A 25,018-nucleotide genomic window follows, 5' to 3' on the forward strand; every position below is an offset into this window, starting at 1 on the left:
GTTTAAGTTAGAGACAGAGAATGTTCTTGTTTTGAATGTTGTGAGTAGTATGTTCTCTCTACAAAATGACAATGGTCCATTTATATATATGGGGGAATCTCAACATAGTACAAGTATATTTATTACAAGGATATATGGCTGGTACAGCCATTTAATACCACGGTACGGGCTTGAACTAGCCTAATAGACTTGATCAACTTTAATCATGTGCCTTGGGAATCTCCCACTCGTTCATCGTAACCATCAATTTACTCTGCCCCGAGGTCGAGCATATAGGATCCTCGAGTTCGAACCTCGAACCGGACTCGAGCCTTTTGAAAATGGGTCGTGGGATATCATAATAATCCTAAAATCAGGCCCTCCGATTTTAACCGTATACAAAGTATCCATTTTTAAGTGGATAATATGAATCTTATCCTTATTTGACCCATTTTTAAAAAGTTAATTATCCAACCCATTTTTTAGTGGATAATATAGATGAATATTTTTTTTAATCCACTTTGCTGCCACTAGGTAATACAAAGAACTTGTACTTAATTACCTTACAAGTACGCTCATTGCGTAAATAATATAAATTATTCTTTAATGCAAAGCACCCAAAACTCGAAAAGCAAGGACAAGATGTAGGAAGATGGGAGTAAGAAATTGGTTGGCTGGGAACTCTTCCATTTTATCTAACTGACGTGACGTCACCACAATGTATCTAGTGGTAGTACGATACTGAACTCAAACGCTACGATCAAATCCAATCATCTCGTTCTTTTCCAACAGTTACATTTAAAGCTGTCAGTTCCATGATATTTTGGAAATAGAGCTCCCCAAATACGGAGAAGTTTTATTTTGTGTCTCATACAACTTACGCTAGTTATATGAGGCTCCTTTTTATCTCACAAATTTGTGGACTCCACTCTTATATTTCTGGGCACACAGAAATTTGCATCCGCAAAACTGTGAGACAAAAAAGTTGTCTCATACGACTAGTGTCAGTTGTATGAGACACAAAATAAAATTTTCCCCAAATATGTAAGCTATTGAATGCTTCCTACTAAAGTTTGCGTTTATATTATACTAATAATGTCAGGGCGTCATGCTAGGCACTGCACAATTTGAAGATATCAAAACAACTGGGAAGGGCGCCTTGATGTAACTGGTTACTGCCATATGATCAGGAGATTATGAATTCGAGCCGTGAAAATAATATCTTGAAAAAATGTAGCATAAAATTGCATACAATAAATGTGTTTCTTTTCCTTCCTTAGCCGTATACGAGTTAGCATTATGTTATATTTCTACAAGTGATGATTGCTATGTACGAACTTAAAGATCAAATATAATATGTTTCTTTTCCTTCCTTGTGAACCAATTTTTGCTTCAAAAACTTCTCAGTTTATCAACTTGTTTTCACAAACCAAAAGGCTACTCTTTCAACTTATTTTAATAAAGAGAACACTGCCTTAAATGTTGTAACTCATTTTTAACAATCCCTATTACAGCTCACTTCTGAAAGATAACATTAGATGTGCTATGAATTGAAAGAAATTAGGAGAAATATCACAATACATGTTTGCCTGTCAATGGAATCAAAATTTGTAAATACATGTTTGCCTGTCAATGTAGTCAAAATTTGTAATTTGCCAATCAACTCACATAACAGGATCAAATCACATCATAGAATCTGCAAGTCCCGAGCAAAATAACTCCTAAATATCAGCTAAGTATACATGATATGAACTTTCATATCGAGGCTACAGAAATCAAGAACCAGCACCATATACAAGAATGAACTACAAACCATGCTTCCAATCTCCATAACAAGACACCATACACAACCGGGAAAAAATTCAAGATACTTACACTCAAAAAGAGTACTACTACTGTCCCAGAACAGTTCTTGCTAGATGCAAAAGTGGCTCTTAAGCACGAACAAAATACAATGCCAAATATCTTAAGGAATGTGGCACAAACCTAGAATCAGCAGAAGCTGTAGTAATTACCTCCAAATGACTTCCCCTACCAAGCATAAGTTATATCCATTGGACCATCTGCTACGGCAACGTAAGGATCTGATAAATGCATGCAGCATATGTTCCAGAACTCATGCTCCATGGAATTCAGATGATTATAGTGGAACCCATCGAGCAGTGCATAGTGATAGGAAACTTTACACGCCAAAGTTGCTCCAACAATTAGTGAAGAACAAAAATTTACTAACTGGATTTTATGGTAATATATAGCTCTGTGCCTTCAAGATTGACTGACATAGAGTACTGGGACAAGGCCAGCCATTTTCCCATCTCTGCCAGGACGTTTTTTCTTGACCTGAAACAAGTGCGCACCATATGTCACCAAATAATCATCGGATATAACACTTTCTACAAAGTTCCTTCTTCCCTAGAAGGCAAAGAGAACATAGTAAAAGGAATTCTAGGGAAAGAGTGCAGAGTCAACTTTCACAGTAAACCCAGTAAAAACATGGTTGAACTAAGTAATCAGATAATCTTTACCAAAGGAATCTTTCCAAGAACATGCTTATTACACATTCAAGCTGCCATCAGAGTCTCCTTGAATTTACTCGGTGAAATGCTTAAGAAAGAACAAACAACTATGGTTCAGGGGTACCAGTTGGTCAGTGAAATTCTCCACAAAACTTTTTTTTTTAAAATTTATTACTCCCTCCTTCCTACTTGTTTTCATTGATTGACTAGAAAAGGAGGTTAAGAAAGAGATAGACTTTTGACACAAACGAAATATGCATAGATTAGCAAAAGTACTCTTGTACGAAAGAATTTGTTTTTAAGTCCAGTAGTGCTTACAACAAGTCATATCAATGGCATGGTGGAAATGTAAAAATAACCGAGCTTTAAATATAGAAAAGTGCCTAGGGATAGACAAAAAAGGATAGGGTTCCAAACAAATTGAAATGGAGCAAATAATAGAAAATAGTGGGAGGGGAAGAAGGATTACATGATTGGATTCAAACCTTCCACCTGTTAAATTATCTTTCGATTGATAATAGAGGAAGACTGCAAAGGATATGGAGCCTATCTTGTAGTTTAAATTTATAGACCTGATACTATTTGGCAAAATCACCTTAACTTTAACCACTCCCTTTAGTTATCAGACATGTAAAATATAAACATAAGCTCTAAGAGATCAAAGTATTACATATCTTTTTTTTGTTAAAAAGTATCATAGTTTTAGATATCTAGCACAGCATTCTCAACAAATGACGACATAATCAATATGTGAGAGACAAATAATACAACTTCAGTGATCAGGAGAAGATTAATGCAGTGACTTAGTTATCACATTACCAGTTATAAAGCAACAGTTATATACCTTCATACATCTTAGGATTTAAGTATTTAACATACATTGCCAAAAAAGAAAAGAGTATGGGAGATTGGAAATAAAGAAAGACAAAGTGGAAATAACTACCCATTTTATAAAGTGACAATTACACTTCTTACTTCTCTTAAATAAATAAAAAATACTTCTCTTGCTTTTGGGGTATCACACGAAGTAAAATGGGACAGGTGTTACACCAGCCTTGTTCTTCCTTAACCAGTATTACAGATACTCCACACAAAGGTTCTTTGGTTAGAAAGAATAGAGTGATTGGCATTCGGAAAGGGACGATCCGGATCAGTGTCACGCTTGAAGGAAGATATCTGGTCTAAAGTATCTTCCCCATTTAAAGAAATTGGAAAGTGTGCATATGAATAAATACTACTCCCTCGGTTCCAATTTATGTAAACCTGTTTGACTGGGCACGGAGTTTAAGAAAAAGTGAAGACTTTTGAAATTTGTGGTTCTAAACAAGTCAAAAAGGGGCCCAGAGTATTTTTGTGGTTATAAACGCTTCTCATTAAGGATAGAATTGTAAGTTTAAGCTAAATTGTTACCAAATTTAGAAAGGGGTAATTCTTTTTGGAACGGACTAAAAAAGAAATAGGTTCACATAAACTGGAACAGAGGGAGTAAGATACAAGTAAGCTGAGTCAGATTAGATGCATGATTAGCAATGAAGAGTGGCTCCACAAAACATTCCACGGGAATTACTTACATAGAACCAGCCATCTACTTCATACTCAATTTCCACTTCTTCCCCCGCTATCAAATTCAGCTGCAGATTAGAAAATCGAAAACTTAATTAACCTTTGCAACTCCAGTAAGCCACTAAGAACTAAGATACATTTAGGTAGAATTTGGACATAATTCAAAATGTCAAAACCAGAGTGCAACGTGTTAAATGGGACAATTTTGTAGCAAGCAAGAACATTATATATGGTATCTTCATCCCCGCCACACATACTACTACAAGGGATTACTGGATCATTAACCAGCCTACCTCATCATCTCCACCAGCAGTGAAGTCGTAAAGTGCTGTACCAGACTGTGGGTTGCCTGAAGAGACTCGCTCTTCTTCATGGGATCCAAAACTGTGAGAACCAGAGCTAGCCAAGGGATTCTCAAACGACTCGTATCTTTCTCTAGTAGGTGATGAATATGGTGGAGGCTCTTCTCTTATCTGCAAATTCCTTCAATAAAAGACTTGCATCTCACATGACAAAAGATATGAAATTGACTGGCTAGGAGGCCTTACCGGGGATCCCAGACCATCGTATGAGGAGCCACTGTAGGAATTATTCTTATATCGGCTCCCACCAGATTTCCCCTGTCATAGGCAACAATGACCCATTTTACATACTAATACAGGCAGAAAAGAAAGGAACCCAAAATGAAATACAACGATTGAACCGCTGCTCAGCACTAGAAGCAATGCAATTCGAGTATCACGGAATTTTTCTTTCTTTTTTAAGGTATCAAGGAGAAAATATGGCTTGTAACACGGAAGACTATTTCATTAAAAAACATTTTAAGATAGTTTCAACCTCATAGTAGAGTGCATTCCTAGTTATATGTGTTACTTGAGACTACACTCAGATATAAACAAGGGTATTGAAACAATTAATAGAACTTCCATTCTGATCCAGATTTTTCACCACTAACTAGAGTGTATTATCTCATTTCATAACACAGTTTAAGCAAGTTCGCTAATCATGTATACTCGAACGTGTTGACCAGGTCCCCTGATCCTCACAGACTTGTTGTCATTGTAATAAGAGACAAAACATCAGGATTCAGCAATTGCATTTAGTTTGGTAACTAAGACTGAACCAATCTCACTACACAAGTTTACCAGGTTTACCAATATGGTATAGATCAGTTTTTTCCTATGAGGAAGAAGATTGATACACTTGATCAAAAGCAGAATATGGCAATTTAGTTATTTACGTTCTCAAGAAAATTTTAAGGAAGCTGAGCTGCTCTCAGTACAGTGGTTAAGCAAGTGTTCAAACAGTGGTAATAAAGAGATTCGAAGTTCAAGCAACAGAAATGATAGCTAAAAGTAGGTGCAAATTGTACACGAGGAATGAAAGGATGCAGTGACTTCAATTATCGCATGGCATGATGAAACACAAAATTATCCATTATCTTCACCTAATACCACCCTTTTAGAACATTGTTTGGCTGGAAAGAGTAGATCTGTCCCCCCTGATATAAAGCAAAGTCAGTCTTAAATACTAAAATAGCATGCTTTGCAATGTAAACAATCAGGGTTGGTTGGATTTCTAAATGCAGTCTTTTGGAACTAAATAGACTAAAAACTCAAATTTTCTGATCTTTTCCCTCAATTAAAAATGTTTATTATCACCAGAGAATGGGTTCCCAAATGATGTAAACAGTGACAAGTTTGGATATGTCATTCTTAAACCTAGAGGTATTCAAAACTTCCTGCAGCGTTACATAATATCTGGTTCTATTTGTTAAGTCTCCAATCCTAAGTTAAAACATTCTTGCCTTTTAACTCTGATATATCCTCTCTTCCACTTGAAGATTACTTTACAAACAAAATAAGAAAGTGAATCCAGACATATCGCATCCATCACTTGATGCTTTCCTCATTTTAAATCATGAGAGAGAGACCAAAGTTCTGCAGTCTCAGGAAGGTAACTTTCTATAGTGATCCAAAAGCAGGTTGAACATAAGCAACTTTGGTGCTTCTACATAAAACATTTTAGCTACATTTATACAAACAATTTGCACACCTCTGTCATAATTACTGGTTAGCACACAACATTCTATCTATATTTCTTAATAGATGACAATATAAAAGCAGTTGAAAAAGAAATAGAAAAATAGAAGTACAGCAGGATGTCAATAAACGTCAAACTTTTCCAAAATATACCAGTGAGCTCCCATTTTCTTAGGAAGATTTCACCATTTGGCAAGTGAAGCTTAATAGAACATAAGCCAATTGATAAATACTTTATCTTTTGTGTGTTGGGGAAGCGGGATTTTTGGGGGTGGAATAAGGGAATGAATATGACAGGAACTGTGAACATACATATGCTACAAACATGAATGGCAAATCGGTGAGAGCAACATAATCCTGGACAAATACAGATACCTCTATCTATGAGGTTTTGGTTTATGCATAATCATGAAAGCGGTTGTCCGTTGGGTTGTATACCATTACATAACAGAGGTCAAGTACATCATTAAACAATATGGTTCTTCATCAAATGTCAAATTTCCAGGCAAATGTTTCTTCATTTGGGATAAGCTAAATGAGAAAAAAATTAATTGGATATAGTCGTCCACATCAGCAGCTATAATATGAAGCTCCTTCAAGCATACCATAATTATTCTCAATGCATTAAATTTAAAGCAGATTTTAAATGCTAACTACCTACCTTGGATTGTGAAGTCCCATAAGTAGATGGCTTAGAACTGAATAACGATGGATAGTTCATTCCACCAAAGTGCGATGATATGGATGTCTCAACTGACCCTACTGAGTCTGGGGAGGAAGATCCCGATGATCGTCCATCGTCTTCCTGCAGCCGCCAGTTGTATATATTTAATCATTTGCACCATGTTGGAGTAAAAGAAAGCAGCATAGATTCAAAAATTACTACCTCCATCTCCGAAGATTCTAGGAGAGTCTTTGCCCACATATCATCATAACTCATGGAGGGTCTAGAAATAATGTTCTCCTCCTCAACATCAGGAGCATCAGTACCAGCACCAGCAAGAAACTCATTAACCTAGGGATGAAAGAACTCCATAACAAGCATGAAAAAATTGGTACAGCAGCGGTTAATCTATTTAACGGTACATAATGCTACACTATGTTTCTGCACTAAAGAGATAGATAGTGTTACATCAAACAAATTCAGATACAATTCAATACAAACTTGAGACACATACAGAGAACACATTTTCGAAAATAATGTAAATGAAACCGAGACAGTAAAAAGCATTTTCGCTATCCAACATGTTCTCCTGGCTATCCAACGTGTTATATCAGCTCTATGTCCACAGCAACCTTTTATAAGTTGTCCAGGGTACATATGACATAGAATAAAGAAGTTGCATGCAATTTTCTTTTGTTTTATTCACTACGATATACAATTTGACCACCAGAACAGAAAGGTGACGGTGTCAGTTTTCAGGTTTGATACATCACTCAAATACTTACCCTGTTAATTGCAGGTGCATTATTTAAGCTATCATCACCCAGATTTGCAGCCCAGAAGTTCACAAGGTCATCATCAATTGTTTCAGGCTCAGCAGCTTGTGCTTTGGTAGTTTCATACATAAGATCGGAGATACCCGTGGCTACAGCGGGATCGCTGAGTCCAGTTGACGCACTTATATTATGCCGAGTGCGGTAGACATCGATTAGCTTTGCGCTGTTCAATAAATATAACTTTATTCAATACACTACATTATAGAAAACTTAAAAGAGTCTAAGCACACTAACCATCATATTAGCATGTATAAGATGAAAAATACTGGTGAAGATCTGGACAAAGACAACGCAACACCAAAAAATGGGAATAATTGGGTGAAATGCTAGCAAAGCTGGGTTTAAAACCTATTGGGGATCATGATTAAATATCTAGTCTTTTATTACTAAGCCTTCAGTTTCCATGTTACTTTTACTAACTGCTCTAGCCAAGAGTCAGTTGGTATGATGTCAATTTCCCCATTAAGTTAAAAAATCAGAAGTATGTGTAGGGTAGTTTCAGAAAGCCCACTGAAATTAGATGACTATGAACAGTTTCAGAAAGCCCACTGAAATTAGATGACTATGAATTATCAAGTGGTTTTAAGGACTCATGTCTTGCCATTGTGAAGTCATATCCCCAAAGATTTGCAATTTCTAAGAGAAGCTTTACTTTTCCTTGCAAGAATGCTAAGGCTCCAACATTGTTGTCAGGAACAGAAGGCAACTATGGTAGTAAGGTTGCTCCTAAGTTGTATAATGATATATTTCTTTTAGATTATCTTCCCCCACAATGATCTGCTCTTTAACAAGGTAAAATTGGGAATCCCAGGATGTGAATCAGGCTCTAGAGGCCACAAGGTTACCATGGGGGAAAGAGTACCAAGCTTCTGTGGTCACACGTCCCATGCACGCATTACAACCTCGATGTTAGTTCATTACACGCCATGCATTTTCTTAAATCTAATTACTGGTATTTGACTACAACCTATATAATATGTGTTTTCTAGAATTTAGAATTTGGTTCCTTTACTTAATACATGTAAATATTCTATCATGCAAGATATTTAAATACATTTCTGACATTTGAGTTTTAATCAATTTTGATATATCCACAGCTTCTATAATTACATCTATTTTAAATTTTATTTCATTTTTACGCCCCGTGTCATGGAACTAATGTCCCATCCCATGAGAGATAAAATGTGCAGACCTTCGTCTCCACTTCCTAAAACACTGTTAGCAAGTGAATTGATGTTGTCTGAACAGAAGATCAAGATGAACTGTATATTTTTTTGTTTCACATTTGGTGTAAAGAAGCTCTCGTAGAAGATGTAGAGTCCATAGTGGACATCATTGGGGCCTTGTAACTACCACAAGACTAGGTTTTTGTTTCTTTGGGGGGTCTTTGTAACTTTCTGTAATCTCTTTAACACAATCTTTGTGATAAGGGTTAACTTTATCTTATATATAAAATATGTTACCTTCTCAACAAAAAAAGTGAATTGATGTTGTCGCTCTCTCACTTCTACGTGAAACTAACGAAAATTCATTTCTTGTATGCTCAAACAACAATGCCAAGGGGAACTTAAGAATAACGTACCTCGTTGGCCCTAAAGGAAGATACTTTGATCTTGGAACATAACAAAACAGAGAAACGAGATCCAAGAGCCTCTCATGAGTTTCATACAATTTCTTTAGCTCCTCGTCAGTCCATTCTTTTTTTGCATTATCATGGTTACGCATCTCTCTACATATTCAAGCAGAGTGTTAACAAGGGACTACGTGTCACACCTTACAAATGGTTAATTAGTGCTCAGATGAGCCAGAAAATAGTCTTACACTTACTTTATCAATTCATCCTGCGCAGAATACATTTCATCAAGGACCTTCAACATAGGGCTGATTAAAGATCCAAGGCCAGTGCCACTGGCTCCCTGGTCCTCTCCATTGCTTATATGCATGTCTGAGAATTGAGACTGTACACCACCCTGGGCTAAGGCATGTAAAAATTCATAGATCTGTAACCTATAAGGCTCACCAGATCGAATTGCAATAGTTGTAAGAGCCTGGGCAGCAATTATGCGAACCTGAAATTTAAAAGTAGTAAGAAGGAAACCACGGAACACTTAATAATATACATTTTTTAAATATAAAACACTCAATGATGTATATTGACAATAACAAGAAGCATTTTAGTTGGATTACAACTAGAACTTCCCTATACTCATATATTCGTACCATACGTTAGCAAGAAATAAAAGATGAGTAAACGCCTCCACCTACTGCAGGAGAAAGGACTGCCCCAAGAGGTATTTACGGACGCATATACGGGTTTAGAGCACCTTCAAGAGGGAAGACTACACTTTTTCAGGGAGACAAGACCTGAACCGGACCGGACCGGGCCCGCGGTCCTAACGGGCCTAACGGGCCTGTCCTGATGGGCCGGTCTTAACGGTTCTTTAAAGCCCGTGGCGGGCCGGTTCTTCCTAGAAAGCACACGAGCCCGGGACCGGCTGGCAGGCCTGGGCCGGGCCTAACGGCTAGTTTTTATCCAACGGTCAAAATTTAAAAAGTAGCCGTTTGGGCTGCAATTTTGACCGTTTGGATGTTTAGAAAATAGTCATTTGGCCCCCAAACTTTATTTTAACCCCAAACTTTATATAATTACACTTTTTCCCAATTCTCAACTATAAATACCCCCTCATTCTTTCATTTTTACTCACCAATTCATCAATCTCTCTCAATCTCTCTACTATAATTGCTTATTTTATTGTTGAAATTTCGTGAAAAATTGTGAAGTTGGTGAATTGAAGTATTCAAGTCTTCAACGATTTTCAATTTTCAAGAAGTTGTTCGGCAATTCGGTAAACGCGTTCCAACTCTTAAGTTTTAATATTATAGTTTTGTTAGTTTTATTTAGTATAATTATAATTAATATGGCATTTTCTTTGAAAAATATTTTTGGTGGTAAGGGTAAAGCTAAAATTGGTGAAAGTAGTGGCCAACCTACTACCCTTCCCCCGGCTCCCCGACCCAGACCTGGTAGACGTCCTGCTGCTCTTATTATTCTTGATAGTGATAACCCCTGTTTTCAATTTTCCGATAGTCAATTTTGTCATAATGTTGCACCAGGTCAAAATTTAGATGATGAAACTATGAATGCTCTTAATCCTAATGAAACTATCTTTGAAAATGATGAGGAAAATGAGGATGAAGATGAAACCCAACCGGATTTAGATGATACACCTACTAGTCCTGTTAATAACCCAACTGATGTACCGTCTGACCCACCTGTAGAAACCCCTAGTTTTAATAGACAACCTTCTAAATGCCTAGAAACATCATTAGTTTGGAATTTTTTTACTTTAAGTAAGAGAACAAAATAAGGCTAAGTGTAAAACAAGTGGGAAATTACTGGCGCATAAATATACTGGAGACCGTAGCGGCACGGGTAGTTTGACTAGGCACATAAAAACACACCCTAGAGATAAAGCTAGATATTTACAAATGAAAGCGCAGCTAGAGGGAACACATGTAGATTCTGATGTTAACCCTAGTACAGGTTCAAATCTAGTTCAACCAGGAATTAACACTTGTGACCGGAGGTATTTTATATTACGATCCAAATAGAGATCGTGAAGAATTAGCAAAGATGGTTACCGTTATGTGCTTACCCTATTCTTTTCCCTCTAATCCTAATTGGGTGCATTATATTAGAAGAGTTTTTAATCCTACTTATAAAGGTTGGCCTCGCGCAACAGTTAAGAACGATATTTATAAATATAAACATGAATATGAACAATATTTGCGGTATTTATTTACTCATATAAGTAATCGGATTTCTATTACTACTGATATTGGTAGAAGTGGTAATGATTGTGATTATCTAATTGTTACAAGTCATTGGATAGATGAGGAGTAGACAATGCAAAAACGCATTATTGCGTATAGAATAATTAATTCATGTCACACAGGTAAGTTTATAGCTAACACTGTTGCAGATATTTGTAGATATTTTTGCTTTAGAGATAAAATAAAGTCAATTTCTATGGATAATGCTTCTAGTAACACTAGTGCTATAGGCATACTTACAACAACACTAAATCCCGCATTTAGAAATATATTCCATGTTAGATGTATTTGTCATATTTATCATTTAATTGTCGGTGATGGTATGCGAATTTTAAATTTAGAAATTGAAAAGGTTAGAATGGCTCTTAATTGGCTTTTTTATTCAAACCGTAGAAGTAGACTAAGAGAATATTTTAAAAAATGTGATGAATATGGCCTTAGAGAAAGAAAGGTTCCTAAACCTTGCCCGACTAGATGGAAATTATATGTACGAAAGTTTAGTAGTTGCATATGAATATAGAAACCCAATTAATGCAACGTTTAATGCTCGGGTAGGTGGTGAGGATGATGATGAAATGCTTACTACTCAAGATTGGACGAATGTTAAAAGCACTTAAATCTTGGACGGAGTTCAGGGGTTCTCAAGGTGATAATTATGATGAAACTTCACATCTAAATGAGCTTCAAGTTTATTTGTAGCAGGGACTTGAAAAGGAAAATCCAGACGGCACTTTTGATCTTTTGGAATGGTGGAAGGCAAGGGAAAAACATTTTCCGGTTCTTGCAAGGATGGCTCGGGATATTTTATCTATTCAAGCTTCAACTGTTACATCAGAGAGCGCTTTCAGTCAAGCAAGACTTCAAATAGGTGATCATAGAGCGTCAATGAGGGAGAGCTTGGAAAAATATGTACTGTTCAAAGATTGGATCCGCTCGGAAAGAAGAAACTTTGGAATTGCGGAATCACAACCGGCGATAGATGAAGCTTATGAAGAAATGATAGCGGAACTTGCGGAGGATGCTGCTTCGCCCGGAAGTGGTGATGAACAAGCTTCTTTTCCACCACCACCAACGCAACCGCCTCCGAACCTTGAAGGATTTATAAAATTTGTTAGAGATACAATGTAGATTATGGTGTAACTTGTACTTTGGCATATCTTCTTTTAGTTTTTTTCCCTTTTAATGGTGGTATTAGTACCTTGTTGTGCTCATTCCATTGGGGGAGGAAGACTAAGAAAGATATGCCATTTTTGGTAATAAAAATTATAATACATGCCCTTGAATATCTTTTTGCAATATTTTTTTGTCTTTAACTTGCAATTATTTATAAGCTATAATATATATACATAACATACAATATATACTACAAGAAAATATATAAGGGAATATATATACATAACATACAATATATACTACAAGAAAATATATAAGGTAATATATATACATAACATACTATATATAGTATACTATACTAGTATACTATATATATATATATATATATATATATATATATATATATACTATACTAGTATACTATATATACTACAAAACAAGATTTTTCAAAATTCAAAATGAGGGCCCCACCCCCAATGACCACCAACGGCCATATTGCACAAATAACCGGGTTTTTTTTTAATTTACAAAACTAACCTTCTCTAACACTATAAATACCCCCTCCCTCTTCTTCATTTCAATACTCAATACTCATTTCTCAATCTAAATTTCTCTCAATCTCTCAATCTCCAATTTTCAAGACTTCAAGTCTCAATCTTAATTTTCAAGTTACATCATGCCTCGTTCGGAAAGAGTGCGCTTATTTGTTTCGCACTACTATGAAGTGCTTGAAGAAAATGAAGAAGGCCAAATATTAAAATGCAAGAACTGTGGAAGAGTCTTAAATTTTCGTTCAGGGTGTACCACAGGCATTTTAAGGAGGCATATAACGTATTGTGTTGATGGTATTTATCCGCAAATTCGTCTTTAAGATATTTCAACAATTTGTGTTATTTTAAAATTATTAGACGTATTTATGCTTCATGTTGTACTTTCTTATTAATTTATTATGCATGGCAATTTAGTTTTACTATTGTTTTGTTATTTTACTTTTTCGTCAAGCACTTTAATAATTAGATTTCTACATATATATTACATATATATTTTTTATATAGCCATGATATGGTTTACAAGAAATTGCCTTAAACAAAAAAAATTAAAAAAAAAAAACCCCGGAAATAAAAAAGCCCGTTAGGCCCGCTAAGCCCACGAGCCCGACCCGTTTAGCCCAGGACCATATGGGCTTAGGCCCGTCACGGGCTGGTTCCACCCGTTGAGCCCACGAAGCCCGGGACCGTGAGGCCCGGGACCGCCAGAGCCCAGGCCCGTTAAACCCTGCCCGTTTGGCCCATTTAGGCCCGGGCCCGGGCCAGAATACAGCACTATTTTAGGATGGATTTGCTCCAGAACACTGCCAAAAGTGTAAAACAGAAAGGCAGCGTATATTTTCATCGTCGGCAACAGACACACACTCCAGCTACTTGCCATTTGTAATATCATAAATAAAGTAAATCTTAATTTTTGCGAGAGCAGTCTGTTTGATCTGGTTATTATTTAGAAACTCAACAAATTCGTCATTGATCATGATTTGTTCAATTTTTTCTTTTTTCTAGCAACTATTTTCCATGTACTCTCTAAATCCATAATTTTATAGTTTACAAAATAAATCATCAATGTTAGACAAGAAGCGATCGACTCAACCCTTGTAAAAAAAATTGGGAAGGGAGAAATATAGGTTCTCGTACCTTTCATGTTCACAACTAGTAAGCAATTATAACCAATAACCAAATGCATAAATCATGTATGAAATAAATCAAAGCTTGCCAAAAAATTTGTTCGCAAAAGGAACGATTAAAGAGCTTAAAACTTCTACCTCCCAGCTACCATTAAAAGCACACCGTTGAAGTCGAGTCAGAGCACCAGAGAGAGTAGGATTACGAGAACTGGCAGCAGCAACCATTTTATCTGCATCTAACATCATCAATGCTGTGCCTGGAGGGGTAGCTGACTCCCAAGCATACTCAGAGGCAGCATAATTTGCATTTTCTCCAAGGAACCAGACCTTCAAAAGTATGTCATAACCCATTCATAAAAATAAAAGAAGCCATCACAGATACTTGGTAGTTATCTGGTAGCTCAGTTATCAATAAATTAATTTGTAGATGAGATTCTTACTGCTGCTTGGACCATTCTCTGCAATGCCAGGGCTGATTTTGGATCGGAGGCAGATACGCTATCAACTGAGGTAAGTCCAGACAGTGAGCCAGGTTGTGGAGGAGGCAAATCCAGAACTATAGTGACTGCTTCCAATGCAGTGTGTTTTCCATCAGGACCAGCTCCAACTAGACAAGTCTATATATTATATCACTATAGATTAGCATGCATGTCTACTACACGAATGGAAAAACTTAAAATGACAAAGGAAACATAGGGAAATGTATGAAATGGAATTTTACAAGGTAAGGCAAAAATGAGAGGTCAAAATTTCACAGAGCACTATATCTTAGATCTAACAAGAAAATCAAGTTAATGTAGCAAGACAGAAAACAGGATGTGAATTAGCAAACAATGTCAAAGCTCCAACGAAGTTGCTCAACATTCAACTAAGTGGAAGAAAAATTCTGCAAATCATACTGCACTGGCCGATGAAAGTAGCGTCCCTGAGAGTACCTACAGATAGATCAATTAGAATGTCCCACTGTAGTTGAGAGAACGGACTGACATTATAACCTACAACCATTACACAACCATGAGGGACATGTATTTTCTGACACCCTTCTGCACATTTAACCTTGTCTTAGGATTACACGTGGATTGAAAAGAAAAAAGCGATTTTTGATTTAAAACACTGAATCTAACACCCCCCGGCACACCAAGATTTAGACATCTGGAGCATGGACTTAATGACATGAGGACTGAACACTAAGCAAATCAAGAATAGGAAACCTCTGTTTGGCTCTAATACCATGTTAAGAAAAAAATGGACCTGGTGCTTAACTCAATCCCGAAAGCTAGTTCACGAGGTGAGGACTGCCAAAAACCATTTAAGGAGACAACAGCCTATTCCCTAATAAATTAATAAGATGCACTAAAAAATGTATCCATGTGAGATGAATAGACTGTTCGCAATCGCACTATTCTTCATTTAAGAATTATTTGTTAAAGAAAGAAATCTGGGAGGACCCAAGATCGTAATCCACCCTCACTATCTACTTGATCAAGCATATGATGGTGGAAAGAAAAAAGGAAATGAGAGTAGAAAGAACATCAGGTTATGAAGTGCAGCCAGATGATAAAATACTTAATCACACTATGCGTATAAGTATTTACAGATACAGAATTTGCAAAAATTTATCAATTCAATTTTGTCAGACAATGTCCCATTTAAGGGCACCAAGGTTGATAGACACTATGCAGGACTTAGGTTATTAAAAGAATCATCATAATACTCCAGTTTAGTACACAAAAAGTAGATAAAGTATGTATAAACAGACCTTGGTCAGCATTATATGTTATCAACATCTGTCAGTCTATGTGGTAATTAGGGAAACTACAATCTGCTACACATGCAACTTTGTTTTAAACTATTCATTACGAACAGCAAACTCAAATTGGAAACTAATAACTACAGAGAAGTTATAGACATAATCGCCAGCACAAGATTAACTGAAACATAAATGAGATCAACTTTAAAGAAAGAACAGAAGCATTAATTAAGGAAGAAAAATCAACTTTACATTATGTTATGACAGTGAGCTTACTTTCCATAGCAGTTGTAGCACATCTGCATCTATCTTTCCAGGAACTTTGGTGGCAAAAATTCTTGCTATCTCTAGAAGGGTTACTGCCATATCAGGAGTAGCCTAACAATCACACAGCAAAAGAAAGTAGGGCATGTGAGCTCTGGGGATTATGCCAATTATCTAACGATACAGAATTTTCACACGTCTATTAACCGTAGCATGGAAAAATCGTGAGCCTAAGCTTGCATTCACCCATCTCTGTCTCTTTTATTGGTGTCATGGACACAGATCTCAAGATTAAGATTAAAAGATATGAATCTTGATTAGGTGAGCATAAAAATACATCAAGTTTGTAGGTTTGAAAGTGAAAGGCATAATTGTCTGAGAAGATCAAGGGCCATGAGGGGGTTCTCAGATGTCATTCAAGATCTTTGCTTATTAGACTTACCATTGCAGGGAGCTCAATTCACCTGGTCCAGAGGAGAAGAGAATATCCGAGCATCAAAAATAGATAGATTCCTTGTGTCATCAGAACGGAATGATACTTTTCAAAAAATGAGCCAAGTTGCGCTTCCCAAAGTCATCTCAGATCATTCTCGTATCATGTTGGAAAGTGGGGACTGGGATTCAAATCCATCCTACTTTAAATTTGAAAACATGTGGTTAAACACGGAAGGCTTTCAAGATAGGATCAAGTCATGGTGGCAAAGTTATGAAGTCAATGGCACTCCTGACTTTGTACTGGTGAATAAATTGAAGCTACTAAAAAAAGATCTCACAACTTGGAACATAGAGGAATATGGCAGAACTGCAGCTAGGAGGGGAAGAGCCCTAGAGGAGCTTTTCTTTTTGCAACAACAAACTGAAGGCAGAACTCTTTCTCAAGAAGAAAAATCCAGCATGATGAGACTTCAAATGGAAATTCAGCAGCTGGCCAAAGCAGAAGAAGTTTCCTGGAGGCAAAAATCAAGATGTTTGTGGCTCAAAGAAGGGGATAAAAACACCAAGTTCTTTCAGAAAGTTGCCAATTCCAACTGGAGAAATAATTGTATTGACAGACTCAAAATTGAGGATGATTTCATTGAAGACAAGGCTTTAATCAAAGGTGAGATTTTAGACTTCTATCAGAAGTTGTACACAGAAAATGAAAGATAGAGACCTTCAGCAAGGCTAGAAGATGTAGCAACTTTATCTTCAGAAGGGAAAGAGTTGCTGGAAAGACCATTTGAAGAGGCAGAAGTTCTGGACATTATCAAAGCTTGTGCACCTGATAAAGCTCCAGGTCCAGATGGTTACACCATGGCATTTTACCAGAAATCATGGGCAGTAGTAAAGAATGATATCATGGGTGCACTTCATTATTTTCACCAGAATGGCAACTTAGTCAGGTCTTGTAATGCCTCGTTCATAGCTCTAATCACTAAGAAGAAAGGAGCCACTGAATTGAGGGACTACAGACCAATCAGCTTGATTGACAGTGTTTATAAAATAGCCTCCAAGATCATAGCAGAGAGGTTGAAAGGGGTGGTAGGGAAGCTAGTTTTAGGACATCAAAATGCTTTCATCAAATCAAGGCAGATCACTGATGCAGCTCTAATAGCCAATAAAATATTAGATTGGAAGATGAAGTCTGAGCAACCTGGTCTACTTTTCAAACTTGACATTGAAAAGGCATTTGACCAACTCAATTGGGCGTACTTGATTAATATACTCAGGTAGATGGGATTTGGAGAACGCTGGATTAGATGGATTAAATTTTGTATTACCATAGTGAAGTACTCAATTTTAATCAATGGTGGATCTGTTGGGTTTTTCTCTCCCCAAAAAGGCCTCAGACAGGGAGATCCACTGTCACCTTTTTTGTTCATTCTTGCTATGGAAGGCCTAAGCAAAATGTTACACAAAGCTAACCAGCTCCATTGGCTAGAGGGTTTTAAGGTGGGCAATGAAGAGGGCAATTTTGTGATAGTGTCGCATCTGCTATATGCAGACGACACTCTGATTTTTTCCGGAGCTGAAAAATCACAAGTTCTATATCTTAATCTCACGCTGATGATCTTTGAAGCTATTTCAGGCCTACACATGGACATGATGAAAAGTACCATCTATCCGGTTAACACAGTCCCAAATCTGGATGAGCTTGCAAAGGTTATGTGATGTAAAGTGGGATCTTTCCCTACATCATATCTGGGGCTCCCATTGGGAGCTAGATACAAGTCTCAAGGCGTCTGGAATGGAGTGATTGAAAAATTTGAAAGGAAACTGGCTTCCTGGAAAATGCAATACCGATCCTTTGGAGGCAGACTAACACTCATCAATAGTGTGCTAGATAGCATACCAACATATTTCATGTCCTTATTCCCAATCCCAGCTAAGGTACAAAGGAGACTTGATCAATTAAGGTGGAATTTTTACGGGAAGGCAACAGTGACACTCACAAGTTCCATCTAGTTAAATGGCCAAGAGTTATTCTTCCTAAGAACCATGGAGGGCTACGGATAAAGGATCTTGCCTTGCATAACAAAAGTTTATTGATGAAATGGCATTGGAGGTACAACATGGAAAGTTCAGGGCTATGGAAAACAGCAATTCAAGCAAAGTATGGGGTGGCAAACAACTGGTGCACTAAGCAGGGGAGAGCTCCACATGGTTCAGGCCCCTGGAAACACATTTCAAAGCTTTGGGGAGAATTCAAGCTCAAGTCATCACTCAAGCTAGGGAACGGGGGTCATATATCTTTCTGGAAAGATAAATGGCTAGGAACAGAGACCCTGAAAGATGAATTTCCAGCTTTATTTTTACTTGCTAGTAATAAAGATGCAACTATCTCACATGTTTGGCAAAATAGTGCTTGGGCTCCACATTTCAGAAGGGACATCCAAGATTGGGAGTTGGATGATCTGTTGGGTTTGCGGGTTTGCTCAATAAATTATCAGGTGACTTTTGGACCTTTGAGCCAAAATCTCCGGATTCTACAAGCAATTATTTCTGTGATCAGAACATATGAACCATCTAAACTTAGTGCCACTGCCACCCCTGCTGGCCCTGATAGTTCACTTAGCAATAATGTAACTTGCTTTGTTCTTATATTATACTTGAAAAATCTCCCTGTTGTATCTCCACTTTGAAGGATCAAATTTATGTCTCTGTCAAAATGGCTCTCAAATTGCGAGGACTCTTTGGTATGGAAGGGGTCAAGCACCAGTTATTTCTCGGTGAATTCTGCTTACAAAAGCCTAATGGGAAATGCTCATTCTGATAGGAGTTGGCCTTGGAAACAAATTTGGAAGGTAAATGCACCCACAAAGATGCTATGCTTTGTATGGTTGGTGGCCAGAAAAGCTTGTTTGACTAATGAAAAACTTAAGAGAAGGGGATATCAACTGACCTCCAGATGCTATCTCTGTGGAAGGGAAGCAGAAGACAACTCCCACCTGTTTCTTCACTGTGTTGTTACCTCTCAACTGTGGCACATGTTTCTAAGTATTGTCAGAATGAACTGGGTCATGCCAAAAGATACATCCGACCTCTTGAGATGCTGGGCTGGTGTGACAGGTGGAGTCAGACAGAAGAAATGGTGGCAGAAGATCCCAGCCTACATTTGGTGGTCAGTCTGGAACGAGAGGAACTCCAGATGTTTTGAGGATGTTAGCAACTCCATTCAGAAAATCAAAATGAACTTTTTAGTACTTTTTCTTTTTTGGTGTAAAGATTGCCCTGTAAATGATAGTGACTCCATACTTGATATCATAGAGTCCTTGTAAGTTTTTGTAGTGGGGGATTCTTTTACTTTGTGGGGATGTATTCTGTCACTTTTAGTAGCACATACTTTGTGCTGATTTATATTTATAAAATGTTATCATTCTCAAAAAAAATGGCAAAAGTTTCAATCTTTAGTCATGAGGTATATAAGATGTAAGTTCATAATGAAATTTGAGTTTCATGTCTCATAGTTAACAAGTCACTTACCCCTGTTCTAGCGGCGTAGCCAGGAATTTCGTCAAGAGTGTTCAAACTTGAAATAAATCAATAAATTTTTTTGTCCATGAATGTGTACCAAGATTTTTATATCAAACTACGCAATATTTAGCTAAACAATAAAAAACATAGAACTATGATTTTGTAAATCAAAAGATAGGTTGGAATGGGGTGAATCAAAAGAGAGAGCCTATACTGTCAAAAGAGGATATGACAATCTATGCTCCAACAAGGAATTGATCGACAAATGGCCTTGGAAGCTTATATAGAAAACCAAACTACCTACAAAAGTAGCTAGCTTTATGTGGACAACATTGTATGAAGCTTGTCTTACTCAAGACAATCTTAGCAGAAGGAGCATACCGACTGTGAATAGATGTTATATGTGCCAGATGGAATCTGAGAGTGTGAGGCATCTTTTTTTGCATTGTTCAGTAGCAGCTGATATTTGGAGTATGTTTTTATCAGTTTTTGGACTTGCCTGGGTTATGCCAAACAGTATCAAGGAAGCTTATGAGAGTTGGTGTTCCTGGAGAGTTGGAAAATCCATCAAAAAGACTTGGTCAATGGTACCTGGTGCTATTTTTTGGAGTATTTGGAATGAAAGGAACCGTAGATGTTTTGATGGGATTTCAACTCCCAACCACACTCTTAAAGCCACTTGTTTAATTAACTTATTTAGTTGGTTCAATCAGGCCCCTGTAACTAGTGTTGAACTATTTCTGGATTTTGTCTGCTCCTTAGTTGTCCCGTAAGTTATTGTACATGAGCAGACAATACCTTTATGTTGTAATTTTTGCTATGCATCTTCTTGATGACATTTAATGAAATTCCCTTACTTCATCAAAAAAAATACTTCAAGCTAAAATGAAGTGACAATAAGGCATACTTAACTATAGTTGAATAGCTTGAATCAACTAAAGCTCTCTCAACAAATGGCTGGACAAATTAACACCTCTCTACCAACCACAATATCATAGGAAAACATTACAGGAGAAAATGATCTTACAATTCCACAAAAGAACAATGAGCATCTCAATATACAAAACTTCCAATGTAGAACAAACATATGTTCTTAAGCATCTTTTATCTAGTTCTTGCATCAATATTTCTTTTATCATGGGACAAAACGATAAACTCTTTATCTTTTCACATGGTGGTGAAAAAGAAAAACATTATGATGGAAAAGAAAGGGGCAGAAACAGAAAATTCAATGTCCATTGAACAAGTATAAAGTTTTCTCTCTCTACTGTCAAGCTCTCAGGCACACTCCCCGAGGAGCCTGGGAACAAGGAATCTTAGGTTTCCATGAACACCATTAGAAAGCCCCCAAAATTCCGACCACTCCACTGAAATTTTTCCGACGAAGAAGCTGCCACGCGCCACCACGTGCAGCACCTACCGGCGACCTAATCGCCACGCGCCGGGCGCGTGAGCCCTTTTCCGGCAGGGTTTCAAAAAATTTCTTTTGGACAGCTTCCTCTACTGATAATTCCGACCAGATCTGTACAATTTTTTCAGATTTCCGACGACTTTTATTTTTTCCGGGGAGCGGGGAACCTCTGTTTAGTCCAGATTTCAGTATCTTTTACATCAACAGCTCAACTGTGATTACCATCAAACACTCCTTATAATTTACATAACCTGAGCAGCTGGGTGGTACGATATGGGAGACAACCGGATTTATTTCAACGCAGGATTCAAATCTTTTGACATCACCAGATGGAATTCCAACAAAGATGTATGGTTCAAATGGGTGGAGAGAAGTTGCAGCATGATGAGACGTTCATCCATGGGCAGAAAGGCAATGGAATGGATTTGTTTTGTACTTAAAGAAGCATCGACAAATCAAATGAATTTAGTGAAGCGATGGAAGTACAAGGAACATATGACAGAACATTTCTGTACCAGGAAATTCAACGTTCATGGAAGATACATGAGCATTCTGTCACTGAAGGGAGAAGGGAGATCTGTTATTATAATTCCAGAGTTAGCTTTGAATGCAGGTTGGAAAGACATAGCAGCTAAGATAGAAAGATTCATACATCAGACCCCCAAAATGAATCCCACGGCCCCACCTAGAATCACTGTGGACAACTACCCTTATGTCAAAGCAATCAAAGAGAGTAAATGGCAATCCAATACCCTTCGAGAGGCAAAGGTCAGCATAAACAATGGAGATATCTCTGTTGTGGAACCGACAGGTAGCGAGAATTCTGGTCTACTAAAAAGATGCATTGTCGGGTTTTTTGGGAAAGAAATCAACGAGAGACCCACTTTAGCAGACATAAGGCGATGGGCTAGTGCGTCATGGAACAAAGCATATGGAGTAAACATGTATGAAATGACAGGCAACATGTTTCTTTTTGAATTTCCAAACAGATTCATGGCGGAGCAGATTATGCAAGGAGAATGGAGTTGGAAAAAGTTCAAGCTTCATCTGGAATGGTGGAGTCATACTGCTGGATGCATTCCAAACTCACAAATTGAGGAAACATGCTGGATTAGAGCCATGGGGATTCCTTTACATCTATGGTCACAAAAGATCTTCAAAGAAATAGGAGAACTCTGTGGGGATGGATAGCTACTGAAGAAGAAACTGATCTCAAAAATCATCCTAAGTGGGCAAGAATTAAAATTGTTGGTGATGGCAGAAAGACTCCCAATGAGGTTGGGATTGAAAGAGACGGTATCAAATTTTTCATCCCAATCTGGGCTGAAAGACAGACAAGATATGAGCTGAAGATGCAAGAAAACGAACAATGTTTTGAAATAGAGAGATATTTGAACAATCTAGTGGGGTGCACCATATTGCAAAACACTGATAAAGGAAAGGCAAATGTGCAACTTACAGAAGGTTCGAGTTCGATGAATCAGAGCAGTAAAGCGACAAACAACGAGCTGAAATCCTATGACTCCGACTTGGCTGCACAAGTCATTTTTAATGATCTCTCGTGTGAGTTTTCTGATGATATTAGGCTGAAGCCTTGTTTTGAGGAAATGGGAGGACCTTCTTACCTGAGGGCAAAAGAGTCCACTCCAGGGGACTCAATCCCCAATGAAAACCTTGAAAGTATGCCAAAGGCAACACTTAACAGTTGCAGTCAGCCAGAAGGTGGAGCAGAGATAGCAAGATTGGAACAGAAGGCAGGGGAGCAGAGCACAAACACAAAAATGGGGGAAGATCAAGTTAGAAGTGCCTTTGGAACAACTAAAGCACTTTAGCTCTATCCAAGATTGGGAAATCGAGGAGGTGATTCCTATAGCAGTTCAGCAACACAATCCATTAATGGATAAAGACATGGATGCAACACTATAGGTCCATCAAAATATGATCAAATTGGGGAAAATGTTTGGAGTAGATTTTCAAGGCCATGAAGAAGAAGCATTGGAGTTGTTAATGCAAATTGACAGTTTTAGACAGGTTAGAAGGGTGGAGACAGAGTTGGCGGTGAAGAAACAAAGATTCAAAGGATCACTGGAATTAAAAGGTTTAACTTCGTTTGATGTCAAATTCAAGAGTGACGGGAAAAGGAGTAGGGGAAGAGATCTATCAATCATTTCAATATGAAGATCAAAGTAATTTCCTGGAATGTAAGGGGATTAAACGACAAGAAGAAAAGGGAGATCATAAAAAGTCAAGTGCAGAACTGGAGGGCAGACATTATATGCATGCAAGAGACAAAAGTGGAGGGGGATATTAAGGAAATAGTCAGTCAAATATGGGGTGGTAGATGGGTGAGGTATGCAAGTTTAGAAGCTAGCGGCACGAGAGGGGGGAGTTTGTTATTATGGGATTGCAGAGTATGGAAAGGGAGGTGTTACAGACTGGTGCATACACTTTGACTTGCAAGTTCGAGGCTCTTTTACAGAATTTTCAATGTCACATAACATGAGTGTATGCTCCAAATTGTAGAATAGAAAGGAAAATAGTATGGAGAGAAATTGGTGCAGTGAGGGGATTGATGGAAGGTCCTTGGGCGGTTTGTGGCGATTTTAACGTTACAAGGTACCCTTCTGAAAAACGGGAATGTTCAAGGAGGTCCAAAGCGATGGTGGAATTCTCGGATTTTATAGAAGATATGGAGTTGATAGATCTACGACTTGAAGGAGGCTACTATACTTGGTTCAAAGGGGACAATCATACAGCCGCTTCAAGAATCGATAGATTTCTCATTTCAGAAGAATGGGATGAAAGCTTCAGAAACATCAAGCAAACTATCCAACAAAGGTTGATTTCGGACCATTCACCTGTGGCTCTATACTGTGGTGCGTGGGAACAAGCTAAATCATACTTTAAGTTTGAAAATTGGTGGTTGAATGTGGAAGGTTTTGATGACAGAATTAGAGACTGGTGGACATCTTTTGAATTCTCAGGAAGACCAGATTACATTTTAGCTTGCAAGTTAAAAAGCTCTCAAGGGCAAGCTAAAAGAATGGAGCAGAGTTTATGAAGGTAATTTGGGACTGCAAAAATCAAAATTGCTAAGTCAACTAGCAGGTTTTGAGACAACATAACAACTAAGAGCGCTGACAGAGGAGGAATCAGTGAGGAAAGCAGCTACTCTAATGGAGATTGAGGAACAACTCAAGAATGAAGAAATTGTATGGAGACAAAAACCAAGAGCTCTGTGGCTCAAAGAAGGGGACAGGAATACAAAATTTTTCCATCGTACTGCAAATGCACACAAGAGAAACAACAACATTGATCAACTAATGATTCGACAGGAAGTAGTCGAGGATCCAGACAGAATAGAGATTGAGATAACTGAATTCTACAAGGAGTTATACAAAGAACCTGAAGAGTGGA

At 37.6% G+C, this 25,018-nt stretch overlaps 1 protein-coding gene across 2 annotated transcripts in view; it reads right to left on the reverse strand.

Moving 5' to 3' along the window:
• Window positions 1-1,614: 1,614 nt before the first annotated feature.
• Window positions 1,615-25,018, reverse strand: part of LOC104210246 (uncharacterized) — a 39,779-nt gene continuing 16,375 nt past the window's right edge. For both annotated transcript variants that reach the window (XM_070174402.1, XM_070174403.1), the window contains 12 exons: window positions 16,249-16,350; window positions 14,663-14,839; window positions 14,361-14,549; window positions 9,428-9,669; window positions 9,183-9,329; window positions 7,550-7,763; window positions 6,987-7,115; window positions 6,762-6,905; window positions 4,607-4,678; window positions 4,352-4,531; window positions 4,067-4,126; window positions 1,615-2,319 (listed from right to left, as the gene is read on the reverse strand). In XM_070174402.1, the coding sequence (XP_070030503.1) occupies window positions 2,245-2,319; window positions 4,067-4,126; window positions 4,352-4,531; window positions 4,607-4,678; window positions 6,762-6,905; window positions 6,987-7,115; window positions 7,550-7,763; window positions 9,183-9,329; window positions 9,428-9,669; window positions 14,361-14,549; window positions 14,663-14,839; window positions 16,249-16,350 (1,731 nt within the window). In that variant the 3' untranslated portion in view covers window positions 1,615-2,244. The remainder of the gene's footprint in view (window positions 2,320-4,066; window positions 4,127-4,351; window positions 4,532-4,606; window positions 4,679-6,761; window positions 6,906-6,986; window positions 7,116-7,549; window positions 7,764-9,182; window positions 9,330-9,427; window positions 9,670-14,360; window positions 14,550-14,662; window positions 14,840-16,248; window positions 16,351-25,018) is intronic.

The sequence above is a fragment of the Nicotiana sylvestris genome, chromosome 5 (assembly GCF_000393655.2).
Source record: "Nicotiana sylvestris chromosome 5, ASM39365v2, whole genome shotgun sequence".
Lineage (NCBI taxonomy): Eukaryota > Viridiplantae > Streptophyta > Magnoliopsida > Solanales > Solanaceae > Nicotiana > Nicotiana sylvestris.